Source organism: Halictus rubicundus, chromosome 11, assembly GCF_050948215.1.
Source record: "Halictus rubicundus isolate RS-2024b chromosome 11, iyHalRubi1_principal, whole genome shotgun sequence".
Classification (NCBI taxonomy): Eukaryota; Metazoa; Arthropoda; class Insecta; order Hymenoptera; family Halictidae; genus Halictus; species Halictus rubicundus.
Genome location: NC_135159.1, coordinates 6,081,969 through 6,098,444, shown reverse-complemented (window position 1 = coordinate 6,098,444; position 16,476 = coordinate 6,081,969). Strand labels below are relative to the sequence as shown.

At 34.0% G+C, this 16,476-nt stretch overlaps 3 protein-coding genes across 14 annotated transcripts in view; 1 reads left to right on the top strand and 2 right to left on the bottom strand.

Moving 5' to 3' along the window:
- Positions 1-135: 135 nt before the first annotated feature.
- Ash2 (set1/Ash2 histone methyltransferase complex subunit ASH2) lies at positions 136-5,639 on the top strand. The gene is made up of 11 exons (XM_076795923.1): positions 136-595; positions 1,117-1,272; positions 1,349-1,527; positions 1,617-1,789; positions 2,060-2,234; positions 3,221-3,429; positions 3,490-3,667; positions 3,790-3,934; positions 4,352-4,487; positions 4,982-5,233; positions 5,466-5,639. Exons 1-11 carry the CDS (start codon positions 573-575, stop codon positions 5,568-5,570), a joined length of 1,731 nt encoding a protein of 576 aa, XP_076652038.1. The 5' UTR covers positions 136-572; the 3' UTR covers positions 5,571-5,639.
- Positions 5,558-8,177, bottom strand: LOC143358632 (bolA-like protein DDB_G0274169). 3 transcript variants are annotated; one of them, XM_076795924.1, is made up of 4 exons: positions 7,796-8,177; positions 6,739-6,983; positions 5,897-5,965; positions 5,558-5,807 (listed from the first exon to the last, which is right to left on the bottom strand). In XM_076795924.1, exons 1-4 carry the CDS (start codon positions 7,815-7,817, stop codon positions 5,730-5,732), a joined length of 414 nt encoding a protein of 137 aa, XP_076652039.1. In that variant the 5' UTR covers positions 7,818-8,177; the 3' UTR covers positions 5,558-5,729. The 3 variants fall into 3 exon arrangements, with proteins under 3 accessions (XP_076652039.1, XP_076652040.1, XP_076652041.1); XM_076795925.1 differs by lacking the exon at positions 7,796-8,177 and adding an exon at positions 7,595-7,696; XM_076795926.1 differs by lacking the exon at positions 7,796-8,177 and adding an exon at positions 7,476-7,579.
- A 1,313-nt stretch (positions 8,178-9,490) lies between these two features.
- Positions 9,491-16,476, bottom strand: part of LOC143359084 (uncharacterized) — a 90,348-nt gene continuing 83,362 nt past the window's right edge. For all 10 annotated transcript variants that reach the window (XM_076796746.1, XM_076796747.1, XM_076796751.1 and 7 more), the window contains one exon: positions 9,491-11,998. In XM_076796746.1, coding sequence (XP_076652861.1) covers positions 11,907-11,998 — 92 coding nt within the window. In that variant the 3' untranslated portion in view covers positions 9,491-11,906. The remainder of the gene's footprint in view (positions 11,999-16,476) is intronic.

The window sequence follows — 16,476 nt, the reverse complement described above, 5'->3', positions numbered from 1 at the left end:
CCCTTAAACCGCTACCCCACTATCATGCTGACTTACTCGAGCCGCATAGGGGAATACGCTTTCTTGTACTCATACTACTTAAAATTTAAGGCTATTGGTCGAGCAGTAGTATAGGACAACGTATTCCTCCTCTATAGTGTAAGAAAGTCGGCGTAGTAGTAGGGGTAGTGGTTATTGGGGCTGGTGACCGTGAGCAATCAATTACCCAGGAATGTTCTACAATTTACTTCATTTATATAACGAGTAATTTACATAAAGATTACTACGTAAAATAAATTTGTACATTTCTAATACCCACTGCATTCTTTCCTAACTTGTATTTAATTTAATTTTTTAAATATGTAACGGTTAGTCGCGTTCATGTAACATTGTTGAGTTACCTAATCTTGTAAGAACCAATCAATGGCCGTGAACGTTTGAAAACGCGATGAATCAAAGTTAAACACTATATCATGAATTAAACAAATTATATTCGACTATTATTATCAATACAAAAACGTTCGTACAACAATAACATTTCTACATCTGTTCAACAACGAGAAACAACGAATTATTCAAAATCATAACCAAAAATGTCAGAAGAAAAGTTTGAAAGGTACGTACAAGTTTTTCTGTATATATAATAAATCTATTAAAAAGAAACCATTACCAAATATTCAATAAACATATTCAATGCTAAAACACCTTTTCTGTAAAGTAAAACAATTTTATCGTTAAACATTTTTGAGGTTATGTTCAATTGTTTGTTTCTTAAACTGTGCAACTACAGCGGCTACATAAAAGTATACAAATATATTCAATTCAATTTTATTGATCTTTTAATACAATTTTATGCAACATTGTTATACGAAAATTAAGTGGAGGTCCTAACCTCTAAAATAGAACACGTTCGAATCGAATAAAATAATTTTACTTTGCATAATATAATAAATATAACTCATCGGTGCAATATCATATGAAATTACTTTATTCAATTTACAGACGTTCTATTTCAATAATTAAAAGTTTTATTTTGCATAAAAAAGCTATTACAAGACTAATAAAATTGAATTTAGTACACTTCATTCTTTCAAACATTTCTGTGAGACAATGTATATGGAAATATAATTTCTACAGCTCAATGGATAAGACAGACAAGTCTCAAACTGAACCTGCAGAAGATAAGGTCAAAGTCAAGGCAGATGATAAAAGTAAACAGAAACACAAGACAGAGGAGGTTCCAGAAAAGCCTAATGGTCGAGCTACTAACAGTGAAACTGGAAATTGCTATTGGTAATTTACATAAAATTCACTCAAGTAATAGAAATTTCGTACATTGATCGTAAATTGATTTGTATCGTGTTTTCAGTGGAAAGGAAAGAAATCTTAACATCGTAGAACTACTGTGCGCTAGCTGTTCCAGATGGTTCCATGAATCCTGTATTGGATATCAGCTAGGCAAGCTAGTACCGTTTATGATGAATTATATATTCATGTGTAAAAATTGTTCTCCAACCGGTTTGGAGAGCTTCAAGAAAAATCAAGCACGTAAGAAGAAGAAGTCATTAAGATTATAGAGGTTTATTAGGTTTGTTACTTCCATTTTGCATATGTATTCTAGAAATTTTGTTTTTTAGCATTTCCACAGATGTGTGTAACAGCAATAGCTAATTTACTACAAATGGCGCAGAAAGAGAGTGAATCAAGGGCTATTTTTCATAAAGATAAGGACATTATTCCGTTTATTGAGTGTCATTGGGATAGCATGACTACTATGCCTCGCAGAGTCACTCAATCTTGGCACGCTACTGTAAATAATATTTGCATTGTTAGACTAAAACATTAACTATTGCATAATTTACATTTATAAAATTAATTTTTGTTCTGTAATAATAAGTATAGTAAATAATATTAAATCCTATCAGATGTAAAGAGATAAAAATAACAGGGACTATAATGAATCTTGGCTTTTTAGTTTTTATTTCAATGAACAAATTACTATGATTTTTCGATGCGATAGTTGATGTGTTCATTTAATTTGTAAGTACATTATGTCTCTAATAATGTTATTTTAATACAGATACACAGGGCTCTATTGAAAGACGTTGGAGTATTGTTCACTATTGATGAAAGTAGTTCAGATGGTCAATTGTTTGGACTGGTTTGTTCCGATTTGCTGATGATTAAACCAAATTATGAGGCTATGATTAAAGGAGGTCACTTAAAAGTAACTGAAATGGGTGTGCAACATGTTGGTGAGTGTTAGCATTAATTATGCTGTCCGACAAATTTGCTGAGTTTCAAACTGATGATCAGTTTTCTTCTCAATTACCAAAAAATTTAATTTCGAAAAAGGGCCAAGTTTTTAACTGTAAAAATTTGTTCTGCTTTAACTATAAAAGTTGTATCAATGTTCCTCAGGAAGAACGATTCTACAAACTCTCGCAAACACAATGATGTATATATTGATAACATTATAAATATTTAAACATGTTCAAATTTAGTTTAAACTTGTAAAATTATGCGAATGTTGTAACAAATTATTGTATAGACTCTTCTGAATGCAACAGCATATATTAATGGTCTGAAACAAAACCTAACTATACTATGCTATATGGCAGATCTTATTCCACCAGAAAGCATTACCAAGAGCTATAACATAGATTTTGTTTTTAATTAACAAAGTAGTTCCAGTGTTACACAGCTAGAGAATTAATATCAAATTTTTTGAGTGACATTGTTTCAACAATATTAAATTACAGATGTTATACTTACTCATATTGTCTATTTTTACATTATTACATCTTGTTGCAAAATACTAAATTTAACCTAACAGTGTTATAATTTGTGATATCAGGACAACCAATTTCACGCATTCACCACATTTTCTCAGAATCATTTAGTATGCATCTATTTTTCAGTATGTTTTCAGAATCGTTCTATTTATTTTGATCAGCTCTTATCTTATCAAGACTATAATCAGTGGTGTGATATCATATAGCAACCTTCTTAATCGTAATGCTTACAGTCAAATAATCTTTTTAATGAATCGTGTCATCTTTATTCATTAACATGTAGCAGAGAACATCAATTATAAAGATCATTACATAACAAATAGAACAAGTGAAATTCTGTACAAAATTAATTAATTGTGTTCTTACATCAATATATATTTCTAAATTCAACGAACTACAGTCATTGAGTGCATTATACTTCAATAATATAACTATGGAACATTCAGTGCCTCTTAGTGGAGGGCTTCGTGGTCGCAATGCAAAGCGCAAGTTCCCAGGAGAGGGTGCTGGCAGTGGCCAGGGCAAGAAAGGCAGGGGTTCAGATATGACTGCACCAAAACTACCTGCACATGGATATCCCCTCGAACATCCCTTCAACAAAGATGGCTACAGATACATCCTTGCAGAGCCTGATCCGCATGCCCCTTTCAGACAGGTATATTACTATTTGACATCTTTCCTTGATCAGCGATATATAAATTTCTAATATCTGCAGGAATTTGACGAAAGCAGTGACTGGGCAGGAAAACCAATCCCAGGATGGCTGTACAGAGGTCTCAGTCCAAGTACGGTGTTGCTAGCACTGCACGATAGAGCTCCGCAGCTCAGAGTGTCCGAAGACAGGCTGGCAGTCACTGGTGAAAAGGGCTATTGCATGGTCAGGGCCACTCATAGTATGTCAGAAATGTGATCCAATTTTTAGATGTTCCATTATTTTAATAAACGTGAAGTAAATTGTTATGAACCTTCAATCTTTGTAGATTTTATGTTTGATTGATGTTAGTATGCTTTTTAGATGTGAGCAGGGGCACATGGTACTGGGAGGCCACCATAGAGGAGATGCCAGAGGGATCGGCTACTAGATTAGGATGGGGTCAAGAGTATGCTAACCTTCAAGCTCCGCTTGGTTATGACAAGTTTGGATATTCTTGGAGATCTAGGTATAAACATGTCACTCGAAATTTACAAATATAAATTTTCGCGTTCTCTGTCACACTATAATTGAGAATTTATATGCTTTCTTGTTCTTAACAATGTGATTTTCACTTTTACTGTTCAAATAGTTAATTATGAATTATTTTAGCAATCATACAAAACATACCTAAATCGTTTCTTGACTCTTTGAATTTATGATCAAAATATTAGGCTAACTCCAGAAAAACTTAATTCATTTTTAAAAAATTAGTTTTTATCTTTTTTAAACATAATATATCTTGGGAAAAATTTGAAAAATTCCAGAAGAATTTGCTTCGACAACATGTGACTGTAAAAATATAAATGATAACTAAAGCTAATAATGGTAACTAAATGTATATTTGAAAAACAAACGAATAATTGTTGAAGGTATTTGTTTACAGGAAGGGAACGCGATTCCATGAGAGTAGAGGCAAACATTATAGCCATAGTTATGGGGAAGGTGATACTTTAGGATTCCTAATTATTCTACCTGACACACATGATGCTTCACACTTACCTAATACATATAAAGATCGAGTAAGTAAAATTATAATGCCTCTCTTATTATTGTTTAGATTGGAAAGAGCAAACATTATGCAAGGAATTTTTCTCAAGGTCACAAATTTTCAAATTTCAAACTGATCAGGTTTTTTTTAAAGAAACTATATTTTCATTACCGTCACGTGATAACTACTATTAAAACATACCTAATGATGTATAATATCATGTTCTTCATATGACCTTAAATATCGAAAGTAAATGCAAATAGATATACTTAAGAAAGTAACTAAGGTAAAATGCTATGGTTGATATCAGCAGTTTCATGTAAAATGTAGAACTATATAAAACATACCTGTGACTCATTGAGTTCGTTTTGGCTATTATGTGATAACAAATTGTGGTAAAGAAATTCCTCATCTTGTCCTGACATTTTTTGTATTTGTTAATAGTAAGTGAAATAATAGGGCATGCAGTATATGTTCATTTTCATAGTTTATTCTTATGAGAATGTTATTATATTTATATATCAGCCTCTAGTGAAGTTCAAAAGTCATCTATATTATGAAGAAAAGGACCAAGTACCTGAAGCACTGAAAGCTTTGAAGCCTCTAGAAGGCAGCAAGATTGTATTTTACAAAAATGGCGTCAGTCAAGGGGAAGCATTTCTGGATGTCAACAAAGGAGCGTATTATCCTACAATCTCCATCCACAAAAGTGCTACAGTTTCTGTTAATTTTGGACCAAATTTCAAATGTCCACCCACAGAAGTTACTTTCAGAGGGGTATGTAAAATAAAAATCAAAAAGAAAACGAACTATATCAGGCTTGAGTACAGTTTCGTTAGAAAGGATTTAAAGAATAATTTAAGTATAAATTTATTAGAATACAAAATGAGATTAGTGTCAAAAAGACAACATGTTGATCGATTCTTTGTTCTTTAAATATATTACGCGAATGCTGCTCAAGCCTGATTTAAGCGACACTGTATCAGTTATAAATAATTGTTCCTTGCAGATGTTCGACAGAGCAGAAGAGGCAACAGCAGAGCAATCTCTCGCTGATGTACTCTATTTCACAGAGAATGAGGGAAAGCTAAGACTGGACACTTTTGCTTTATGACATTAATGTAACCTTTTATTTTCTTTTTTACTCTTGCTTTACGATTTCGATTAAATGTTTTTAACAACACTTACTAAGTTTCTTTTCAGAGTTTTTGTCTGAATTAGCTTAGTTTCTTATCTTTAATTAGCTAAATTAGAAGATCTTTACCGAAGAATCTCATCTTCCGAAACCACCCCTACAAGCTGGACTTGGAGAGACTTTATTGTTGTCTTCCCACTGATCAGGTGTTTTTGCCTTTAAAAAGAGGTGATAACAAAATTTAGTCGAGTAATACTATTCCACTATAGTCGCATTAATTTTAGTTAAAATTCAAAAGTACTTACTACTATCGATAGCGCGTGCACTCCACCCTCTAATTCAGCTTGCAGCAAATTATTTATCATTTGATGACGCTATTTAAAAAAAAATTATGTCATCTCATTTTACATGAATTATTTATGCAAAGTGCAAGACAGTGCAGTGTATTTATATGCAAGTGTATTAAGATGTCTCTCTCATGTGTCCCATTTCGGGCTTTCTATTTTCTTCCAAAGTTTTCAAGGTCATTGATGTATTTTTCGAACAACTCCCTATTTTTTTTTCTATTGCATCGCGTAGCTCATGAAAAGATACATTTAAATATGTACTATGATATGACCTTCAAATGTCCTTGAACGTCGAAAATGAAAGTTAAATTCCGCTTTTCATATTCTTCTATTTTATATTTTACTTCATTTGAAGATAAAATCATATAGTACACTTCTGAATGTACTTTTTCATAAGCAATAGCAAAAACTATGTAGTCATTTGAAAAAAGACACCAACAGGATACTGATCGCTTAATAAGATTAAGATTATTTAAAGGTCACTTTGAATTCTTTTAATGGAGCACAATATTTTGGTCACAATACAATGAAAGCGGATAAAAATATGAATGAAAAATTTACTTTCAAGATCATATCATTGATTCAAGGTCATTCAAAAGTAGCGTTTTCATTTTATATTTTTTTGCTCTATATTAATATTGTACCAAAAATATGCTTTAATTGTTAATTGTTTTGATTGAAATCAGCATAGTATTCATTCTTTTAAAATCTTTTTGTTTATCGTAACAATCATTTTTCTGCATACTACTGAGAAGTCTTCCTGGCTTATGCCTAAAAATAACTACATTTTAAATTCTCACCTTAAGAAGCGGTTGGTTAATAAATTTATCGGACACAACAACTACTTTGAAATGTGTCTCAGCGCCTTTAGGAACATTATGCATATAAGATTCATTAATCACTTCAAGATGAGACGGATCGAATGAATCTGCCAACTTCTTCTGTATCGAAGACTTTACTGGATTATCCTGCGCAGCAGTACTCATGTTTCGCAGGGTAACAAATGTACTCTTATACCTTGTGTAGGATGATTGTCTGTAGATATCTGTAAAGTCCAAATTTCCATGGGTATTTCAAGGTTGCTTTATAATGTTTATGAATAACATAAAGATGCATTTAGAGTAAATGACTATTTTAAATATACAGAGTGACTCACCTGACGCCATAACTCAATATTACTCAGAAATTATTGATTGCATAGAAAACGTTTTAGACAAACTTCGTATGACTTTGAGAGGATCACATAATGCAATAAGTATTAGTTTTAAGCATTAGATTTTTAATATAATTTTTTTTTTTTTGATATATGAATGTCAGTTCCAAATTTTTCAAAAATTGAAAATCTAATCAATTTTTCGTAAATTTTGATAGAATATTTTAAAAGGTTTTTTATGCAGTTAATAATTTTTAAATCATTTTAAATTGTCAAGTGACTCGTCATGTAACTCAAAACAATTTTTTCCCTATAAAACTATATACTGCATAAGTACAACACAGTATTATTAACTACTGTGTAAGTGGTAATGGGAATTCATACTTTCGTAAATTTAAAAAATTGAAAATTGACGTAAAATTCTGTCATATTAAAATTAAAATTGTCTCGTGGTTGTAAAGTAGTAATGAGTGTGTAACATAAAAAACAATAATGTATGTTACTTGAAAACATGCTTATCGTTCATATTTTGCTTTTCCATAGTAAAGTAACATAGTATAGTGCGTACCGACAGTAACGACTAAACTGGTGCGTAAATAAGAAGAAAAAGGAGTAACCTAACCTATACTTTTCGGTTAATACATCATACAGTGACAATTTAAAATAATTTCTTGAAATGAAAATTGTGTAATATAGTCACTTACTTTTTAAAATCGTTTTGTACATTTATCAATTTACTGTATAAATTTTATTCTATGCAAAATTCTATTTTTTACGCCGCAAATGATTTCTCTATGCATATAATCACGTGATACCGTATTATAGCCATGTATTGAACGGAAACAATTTTTAAACAATATAAATATTAAAAACAAGAAATTATCAGGTACATTGTACTATTGTACATAATTTTGCCTACATATTACAAAGTAAACAGACATTACAATAAATACCAATCTCAAATTTTGCTCAAACCAATATTTTACTTACTTTTAAAAACGTAAGCTATTAAAGAATGATTGATAATTAATAATTACTCAGAACGTATTACAAACATTATAGCAGGTATTAACTATAGTTAACTTAACATATATGCATATATATGTTGACATGTCAACAAATTTTGGAATTTTAAGAATAAAGAGCTAATTGAAGGTATAACTTTACTTTGTCTCATTTTTATATTAATGTACACGGAGAGGTCACGTGAAAGTCAAATAATGTTTTTTAAAATATTTCATCAACTAATTATTTTTGGCTATAATCGATTCATACATTTTTGTAGGGAATCGTAAGTTGCGTCAACTAGTATTTGAAAATGTACGATTGCATTTTTAAAAAATGCAGTCGACTATATGGTCCCTATCTATGAGTCTATGAAAAAATTGCTTTGATCAAATTGCGTACCTATGGAAACCATTCAACTTAATATTGAGTTGTACTACTTGATTTCGAAAAATTTTCGGTGGTCTGGCTTGTCGTTGAGTTGTACTACTGAATTTTCGTGCCACCTTCTTCGACATCATCATGTATTGAAAAATATACGAAACATTCCCGGCGACAAAGTTTGTTTATGAATCCCAACGATCTGAAAAGTTTCGAGTCTTATTTGTATAGACATGAAAAGAATGCAAGCACAATCAAGCTTATTTTATTGAACTTGCAAGTACTTTTTTTCAAAGAAAGAGAAAACGAGAATAGTAAATATGTGTGTACGCATTCAATAATTGCAAAGAAAGTAGAGAATTCGTTTAAAGAATGAAAAACTGTTGCTATATACTTTCTTTAATGACATGAGTAATAAACCAAAATTGATTTTGTTATATTTCCTATTTTTGTATACATTCTTCATAAATGCTATTTCCACCGTTCAAAAATACGCGCCATATACATGTGTGGCCTCCAAAAAAAAAGTGTAGTAAAAATGAAATATATGGAATACTGAGTTCTTGCTAATACGCCTAAATTCGTGAACTGTCGGTAACATTGGGCGCAACACCGCCCATTCTATGCAATTGCATAGAATCAAAACTTAACTCTTGTAAAACTTTATTAACGTAGAAAATTAAATATTTCTTCACTAAAATAACAATTTAATATAACTATATCATAATATAATCTAATTTGAACTAGGTAAAGATGGCGGAGGTTGTTTCAATTTCTTAAAAATAATCAACTCCACTTGAATTCGATTCGAAAAGTTTGAACTGTCTTTACAAATATATTAATATCAAAATAGTAGTATCGAAAATTATTTCCAAAATAACTTTTCGAGTCCAATCGCCTAAACTTCCTAATAAAACAATACCGATACTATAAACACGAAAAGTTTATGGAAATTGTATGTATACATATACAGGGGATCCATTTAAACCGGGCATGAAATAAAAGCCCGTATGTCCTTTTGAATACTTTATTTGATATTGTTGTATTCAGACAGGTATTCGTGAGGAAAACTTCAAGCTGCTCCGAAAGGTATACAATACACGTTATCTCTCATCTTGAACAATTAGTATCGTGTGACTAGCTGATGGACACGGAATTCCACCTGGGTTTCATCCTTACAAAAAAAAACAACATTTTATCATACACGGATGTAGGCACGTCATTGATCCTTAAAGTATCCGTTCCGCTGAACGAAGTGATGCTACGACATTATGTACACTCTACAGCGTTGCTACGCACGAAATTCAAATGTCACGCGCGAAAATTGCGCGAATTGACGTCGGGTAATGCGCACGTTTGTCTTTTCGACGGTTCGATCCGCGTAAATTATCGATATTGCGCAAAAGCCACGCGTGCGAGGGTATGCTTAACACAGAAACGAATAGCTTGGCTACCCAGCGACGGACCTATGTATGTACTGTGGAGGCCCCGTGACAACAAACTACGGTTTTGTTATCGTTATCAACGAGACTCGAATATAAATAAAAGATCGTCCGAGGTATTTATTTTCTTGTTTCCAGAAATACACAAATTTTACGGCCCCGGGATGACAATTTTACTAGTAATCAAATTTCAATATGAATAATTATTCAATATATTAATGCAATATAAATTATTTTTGTCTTTTAGGGATTTTTGAATGCACGGTCCGCCCCTGTCACTATCGAATGGCCGTGTTCCAGCACACGGTATTGCTTCATACAACAATACAAGTAAAATACCATAATCAGCGCTGTAGTACAAGCTCAATATGAGCCGTCGAATAATTATTAACAAATCTTAGATCGGTCTATGTTACAATATCTACAAAATGCTGCGTCGCAGCCGTCGCACGTTCCCCTCTACTTGTTACACTAACAGTGGTGGATTGTTTTTATAAAACTATTTGAAATGAAATGTCGAGTTGCGAGCTCTTGAAAAGCTTAATCCGCCACTGCGTAACCGACTCATGCGAATTTTGGAGGCCATGGTTACACTGTGGGGAATTTGGGTCCCAAAACCTATAGAAGCTTTTCAAATGCACTATTCTTTTTATACGTTCTTTTTTTTTACAATTAGAGACATAATGCAGTATAATGCTTTCCAGTTTCATTACTTTTGCTTCATGACTTTCAAATGGACCACCTTGAAATTTCAAGAAAGTTAAATTACAACTACTAATGGTGGGATTGTAGAACATTTTTCACTACTGTTTGAACCTAATTACTTCATTGTACCATTAGGTTAGTTTCTCTACAGGCTTGGTCACATTGTGTTTGGAATAAGACGAAAAGTTCATTGAACAAAGAAATTATTTCATCGAGCCAAACAATGAAATCGTCCACAGTAAAACCATTATCATGCGAAGTAAATTGATATAAAATTATTTTAAACATTCAGCTAGATAAAATAGTGTACCATTTGAGTCTCTATTTTCTAAATATATTATTAAAGCAATGCTCAAGCCTGGTTTCCGACGATTATTTGCGTAACCGCGAACAACCATGGGGGAGCGCGCGCACGGTTACGGTTTCAGCACAGAGCTGCCATTACGGGCATACAGGACACAGCAGCTTAGGGCAGCTCCGACGGTCGTTCATTGTCTCAGGTATACATTAATACTAACGATTGAAAAGCGACTTTCTTCTTCTATTAATCATGTAAAAACGTACACAAAAGCAACGAAGGTAACTTGTCTTGTCGTACATTTTACATTTCAGTCTCATGGGGTTCTCGACGCCGTCGTCCTGCTTCTCTAAACAAAACTCTTTAATCGAGTGCGCACGCGCAGATACAAAACAACCTCTATACAAACAAATAACCCTGCATCCTCTTTCGCATAAACAAATTTTCATATTGGTTTGCATACGAGGCATCGAGCGACAATTTAAACTCAAACGGTTGTCAATTGACCAGAATCTTTTATGTGTGTCGTTTTTTCTCTTTTGATCAACTCGACGACAGTTAAGCGTCAATTATCCGCAGTCTATGCCTACAAATATATATCTATGCAAACATATGCAATGTGTCAGATGGTTTATCAGTTTTTAGGCACTTTGTGATATGTTTTCGCGTTAAACCTCCACATGTTCTCTTTAGTTTTTACTCTCTTTCTATTTCTTCTTCTACATGATGCCGATATCCCATAACGTCGCTCGGGTGTCGTATTCTGCTTCGTATCGTCACGCACTCTGATCCTCTTCTTATTGTACATCTTCGCCCTTTTTCTTGGTATAGTTATCTTACGTACAGGAAAACATTGATTACTGAGTGGAAGTTTCGTCTGACGAAATCGACAACGGTTTGATGATCCGTCAATAGACGTAGATCGTTTTCAGCTGGTCTTTCAGCTCAGGAGGAATGGCACAAGTCTCCGTTTCCGGTTTCCGCTTAACCAGGCGACGCCAGCGCCCCCCGATGTTTTTGCGGATTCCCTTCGCGAATCCAGGCCTGTCCGACGGCAGTGCGTGCACAAGAGTATCCTGAAGCACAACAGATAATTCCAAATTAATTACTTTTCCATTGAGATCTCTCAATTGTGTTAACTAGTGCTAGTACGCCTAACTGGATTTGTTTTAAGCTCCAAAGTTTCTATTTTAAGGGGATCCTCAGATCGGGTGCGCAATTTTTGTAGTCCTTATTTGTAAATTTTTGTAAAGAAATTAGACGACTGTTTTTTACCGAGGTTTTGCATACATATTTTCTATTATTTCGACTATACAATACAACTTTCTGAAGTCAAAATACTTAGAATTGTAGGAGTTATAGTAAGAAACATGTACTTGAAGAAAATGCAAAAAAATCACTTTTTCAAAGTTCTAGACCAGAAGACCCCCTCTTCTTCTTAATTTACCAAGCCTGGCTATGATAATAATTACACAAACAATAGTAGTAATAATCCTGAACGAGAATGGCTAAATATGTGAGACTCTACTGTACTTTCAATTTGAATGTTTTTTCAGGTGATCTGTGTTTAACAAATGTAATACAGGGTGGCCCAAAAGTCACTAGAACATCTCAAAATGAAATAAAAATTATTCTTTTATAAACAAACTCGAATTTTAAATGGTGTAGTGACTTTTGAGTCACCCTGTACAACTGCGAATACATGTTTATCCACATTTTCCGCAGCTTTTAGTAAATATAATAACAAGAAAAAAATGTTTGCGAGTGTGGAAACATTTTTACGATTTACCGGGAAATACAACGCGGTCGTAAAGTGAGTTTTAATTGCTCGCGAGTTTTATTGAAATCGTACCGATACGAGATAAAAAAGAACAATGCGGATTAGCACGCCATAACGTGAGCACATCCGAGCGACCATATTCGATCGAAAGAATAATAGTATCACTTCGAGCAATTTGTTTTTAACGGTACAGTGTCCTACGCAGTGCCGACTACGTCACCAAAACGCGATAAGTGATCCATTTCGACGAAGAAAAAATCGTTCAAGTGCTGGTCTAAGGTCGAAACAATTTCGTTAACAATGTAATGACTCGTAATGTTGGTTTGCGGAACTGATTAACCACCCGGTACAATTTTGCGGCATCGGTGCCACATATTTCCTTGTTCTCAATTCTAGGCTTCTAGCGGTACGAAAATTTTTTTCGAAATTACAAGACACTAAAAGCTTAATTTAAGTAATTTTAAATAGAAATTTTAAAAGTATGTTTCGCAGCCATTGATGTACACAGTACAGTCGATAGCCTACGTGTATGTAACTACACGTTCGAAAAACATGGGTTCAGGACTGGCTCCGCAAGTGACTCAACTATAGCGGAAGTAACATGATCTACACATTTATGTGGAAGTTCCCAGACAACACACAAATAGACAGCGACTTTATGGATTTATTAGACATGCGAATATAAACCATTCTAATAAATGGATAGTGGATTTTATTCTAACAGTGAATTAATAGTGACTTTATCAAGCTGCCGTTCAACTGTTTCACGTCTGATTTATCCGTAGTCAGCTGTACCAGATCCGCTCAAGACACCACCTTCTTCAGCTTTTAAAAGCTCGTATCGAGCACTCAGTTTCTTTCTTTCGATTATCCTTCCCTTTTTAGACGCAGCAGACGTCCGCTCGATAGAACGTTCAACGCGCTCGCTCGAGCTCCACGTCCCTCCTTTATCCTCGCGGATAAATTTTGGCTTTCATGCCAACTGCCGTCCCCAGCAATACTCATTATTTCAAAAACCTTTCCAAGAACCCCTATCGAAAGTATACACGGCCAGAATTCTCCAAAACTTTCATGATTCTGTTGCTCAAACGATTATATCACGTTATAGGGTAAGGAGCCCAATTACTGTGTCTATATTAATTATACTTATTTTCAAAGCATAATGAATATTTAAGAAACGGATATATAACATATTAATTGATTATAACTATAATTAATATAGGCACAGTGATTGGGTCCCTTATCCTACCTATATCGTATTATATTGCAGCATTTCAAACTGACGAGTCGAAGTCAGCTTTGTCCGGCAACAAAACTAGCGAAATTACAATAGGTAATCGGCAGGTGATTTATTTCGTAGACATGACAGTTTTATGAACTTCGAGATAGTTCACAGAATACATTTTCCTGGACTCTCGACCACAACAAAATACTGACCAAAAAATCGATATACCGGTAACGCTAGGAGTACCTTAAATGAATCTAATAAAACGGTGAAACGATTTTTTCAATTTGCAAAGACTATAGGCGTCACAGTTATCCCGTGTGGCAGGAATAAAAATAAACGAGAGTGTAGCGTAAGGACGACAAAGGCTACAACAGAGTGAGGGTCCCGGAAGAATAACGGCTTGACTATAGGCTAGTCAAGGATAGAAATAGTTGAGCACACGGGAGAGAAAGAGAGAGAGACAGAGAGTGAGAGAGTCCGTCTCGAAAAAGTGGGAAACGTCGTGTATCCAGGTGGCAGGTTGCGAAAGCGATCGTCAGAGGCCAGGGCTGTCCTAGCATAAAGACACTCATGCTATGGTGGAGGGAAGGAGAAGGTAAACCTGGCACGGTAGGGAGGTGTAACACGATGGGTCAGAAAAAAGCGGATCCCCATCGAGGACATAAATTCGAAAGGAAAACATTTCCCGACGAACCGTGTCTCCTGTTGTACACTATATAGGAATGCTGGCTGTCGTCAAGGATAGACGCATTATTTCGCCGACAGCTGCACCCTGTACTAGTTGTTTGGCAAACGGCAGCGACCGCCCACCCACGCTATTTTTGGAGCCAGCTAGAGGGGCGAAAACGGGTTTTAGGTGCGTCGTCGTCGTCTATCCGTCGAAAAACGGCGTCAGCCGTTTTCTAAGACGAAGAAAACTGTCGGGCGTGACGTCACGGACGCGACAGACGATAAAAGTCAACCGACTAGACCGGGGCCAGCCAAATTCGCAGCCATGCCATGCCACGCCACGTGACCAGCCAGACAGCACGACACTCTGTTTTTACAGTGACGGAATGGCGGGAATGTTCTCAAATTAAACTTCAAATTAATTACTTTTAATTTCGTTCCCTTCACTTTGTACGAGATTCTAGTTGCGTCTCCAGTTAAACAATATTCAATCAAAATTGTCAACATGATTGTTGAAAGAATTATTTGCGGGTTTATTAAAGAGGAACAGCAGCAGTGCGTATACAGGGTGGTCCATTTAGATGGGTGATATTTAGATATCTCTTTGAGTTGTGATGACAGATAAAATGTTTTGTATGCCATTTGAATGATATCTGAATATCTTTTGAGTATCTTTTTATTGGTTTTCAATATCAACAATGTTTTTCTTTAATATATTAATCGGTAGTCGAATTAGCATTTTCTTTATGATAAATTTTATTATTACATTTGCCTTTACCCCGAATGATAAAATTGTCAGACCAATTAGACCATTTTGTCGGGATAAAAAAATCAGATATTTTGGGTTTTATAAAAGATTAAAAAATTTGTTTTAACGCACTGTGGATGGATTTGAAAGGTTGGCAATGCTATTGGCCTTGAAATGCAGTGTCACGCATATGCGCCTCCAGTGATCAGAAATTTTATAGAAAAAAATAAAGTTATATTGAATTCTATTTTGTGTTTATTCTAATATAAAAGATTTTTTAAATATGTTGTCATAATATTTTCGAGAAATTCGAAATTTTAAAAAAGTTATGGCGATTCAGGTATACTGTACGCCCCACATAATATAAAGCCGTCTTTCTCGTAATTGCAATTTTTGAATTGCAGGCCAGATTACTATGAAACGGTTAGAGATATCGATATCAAACTTTACCAGCTTGTACGTATTCAACGTTCCCCTATTTTTCTGACCTACAATAACATATGCACATTTACTTTCCTTCGTGCAGAAATTAAAAGGATTTTCTCCTTTATGAAATTTAGTTTTCGAAAATTAAGAAGTCAGTAAAAATAGAAATTGATACTTTTGCTACGCTGCCGCTTTTTGTTTATACAGTTTATTTATTTTAGTTGAAACGGTAGCCACACTCGCGCAATAAGTTTATTTATTGTTCTCATAGCAATTCTTCTGGGGCTCGTTGCCAGATGTGCAATAACTTTCCACAAGATTATTATTTCAGCGCATTCTTGAAACATTGTTAGACAGAGCTACCAATTTAATTTCTACATCGGTATATTTATCACAAAGAATTCAAACATTTCATTTACGAAGTCGTTACATACGCTAAAACTGATTTTTCAAACAGCTTCAATATATAGTATTGCACAATACACACGTGGTAATGTTAGAAACAGTAAACTAACAGCAAGCACTGAATTATGGTTGGTAACATAATACTAGACGATCGGCTGGGAAGATATTTGGCAAAGAAACAAAACTTTAACAGAAATGAATAAGTTATTACACAAAAGAAACAGAAAATAACAAATAAAAAAATTGCAACAAATCAATTTTTTATTATATTTAACAATTCTTTTCAATTTTTAATTTG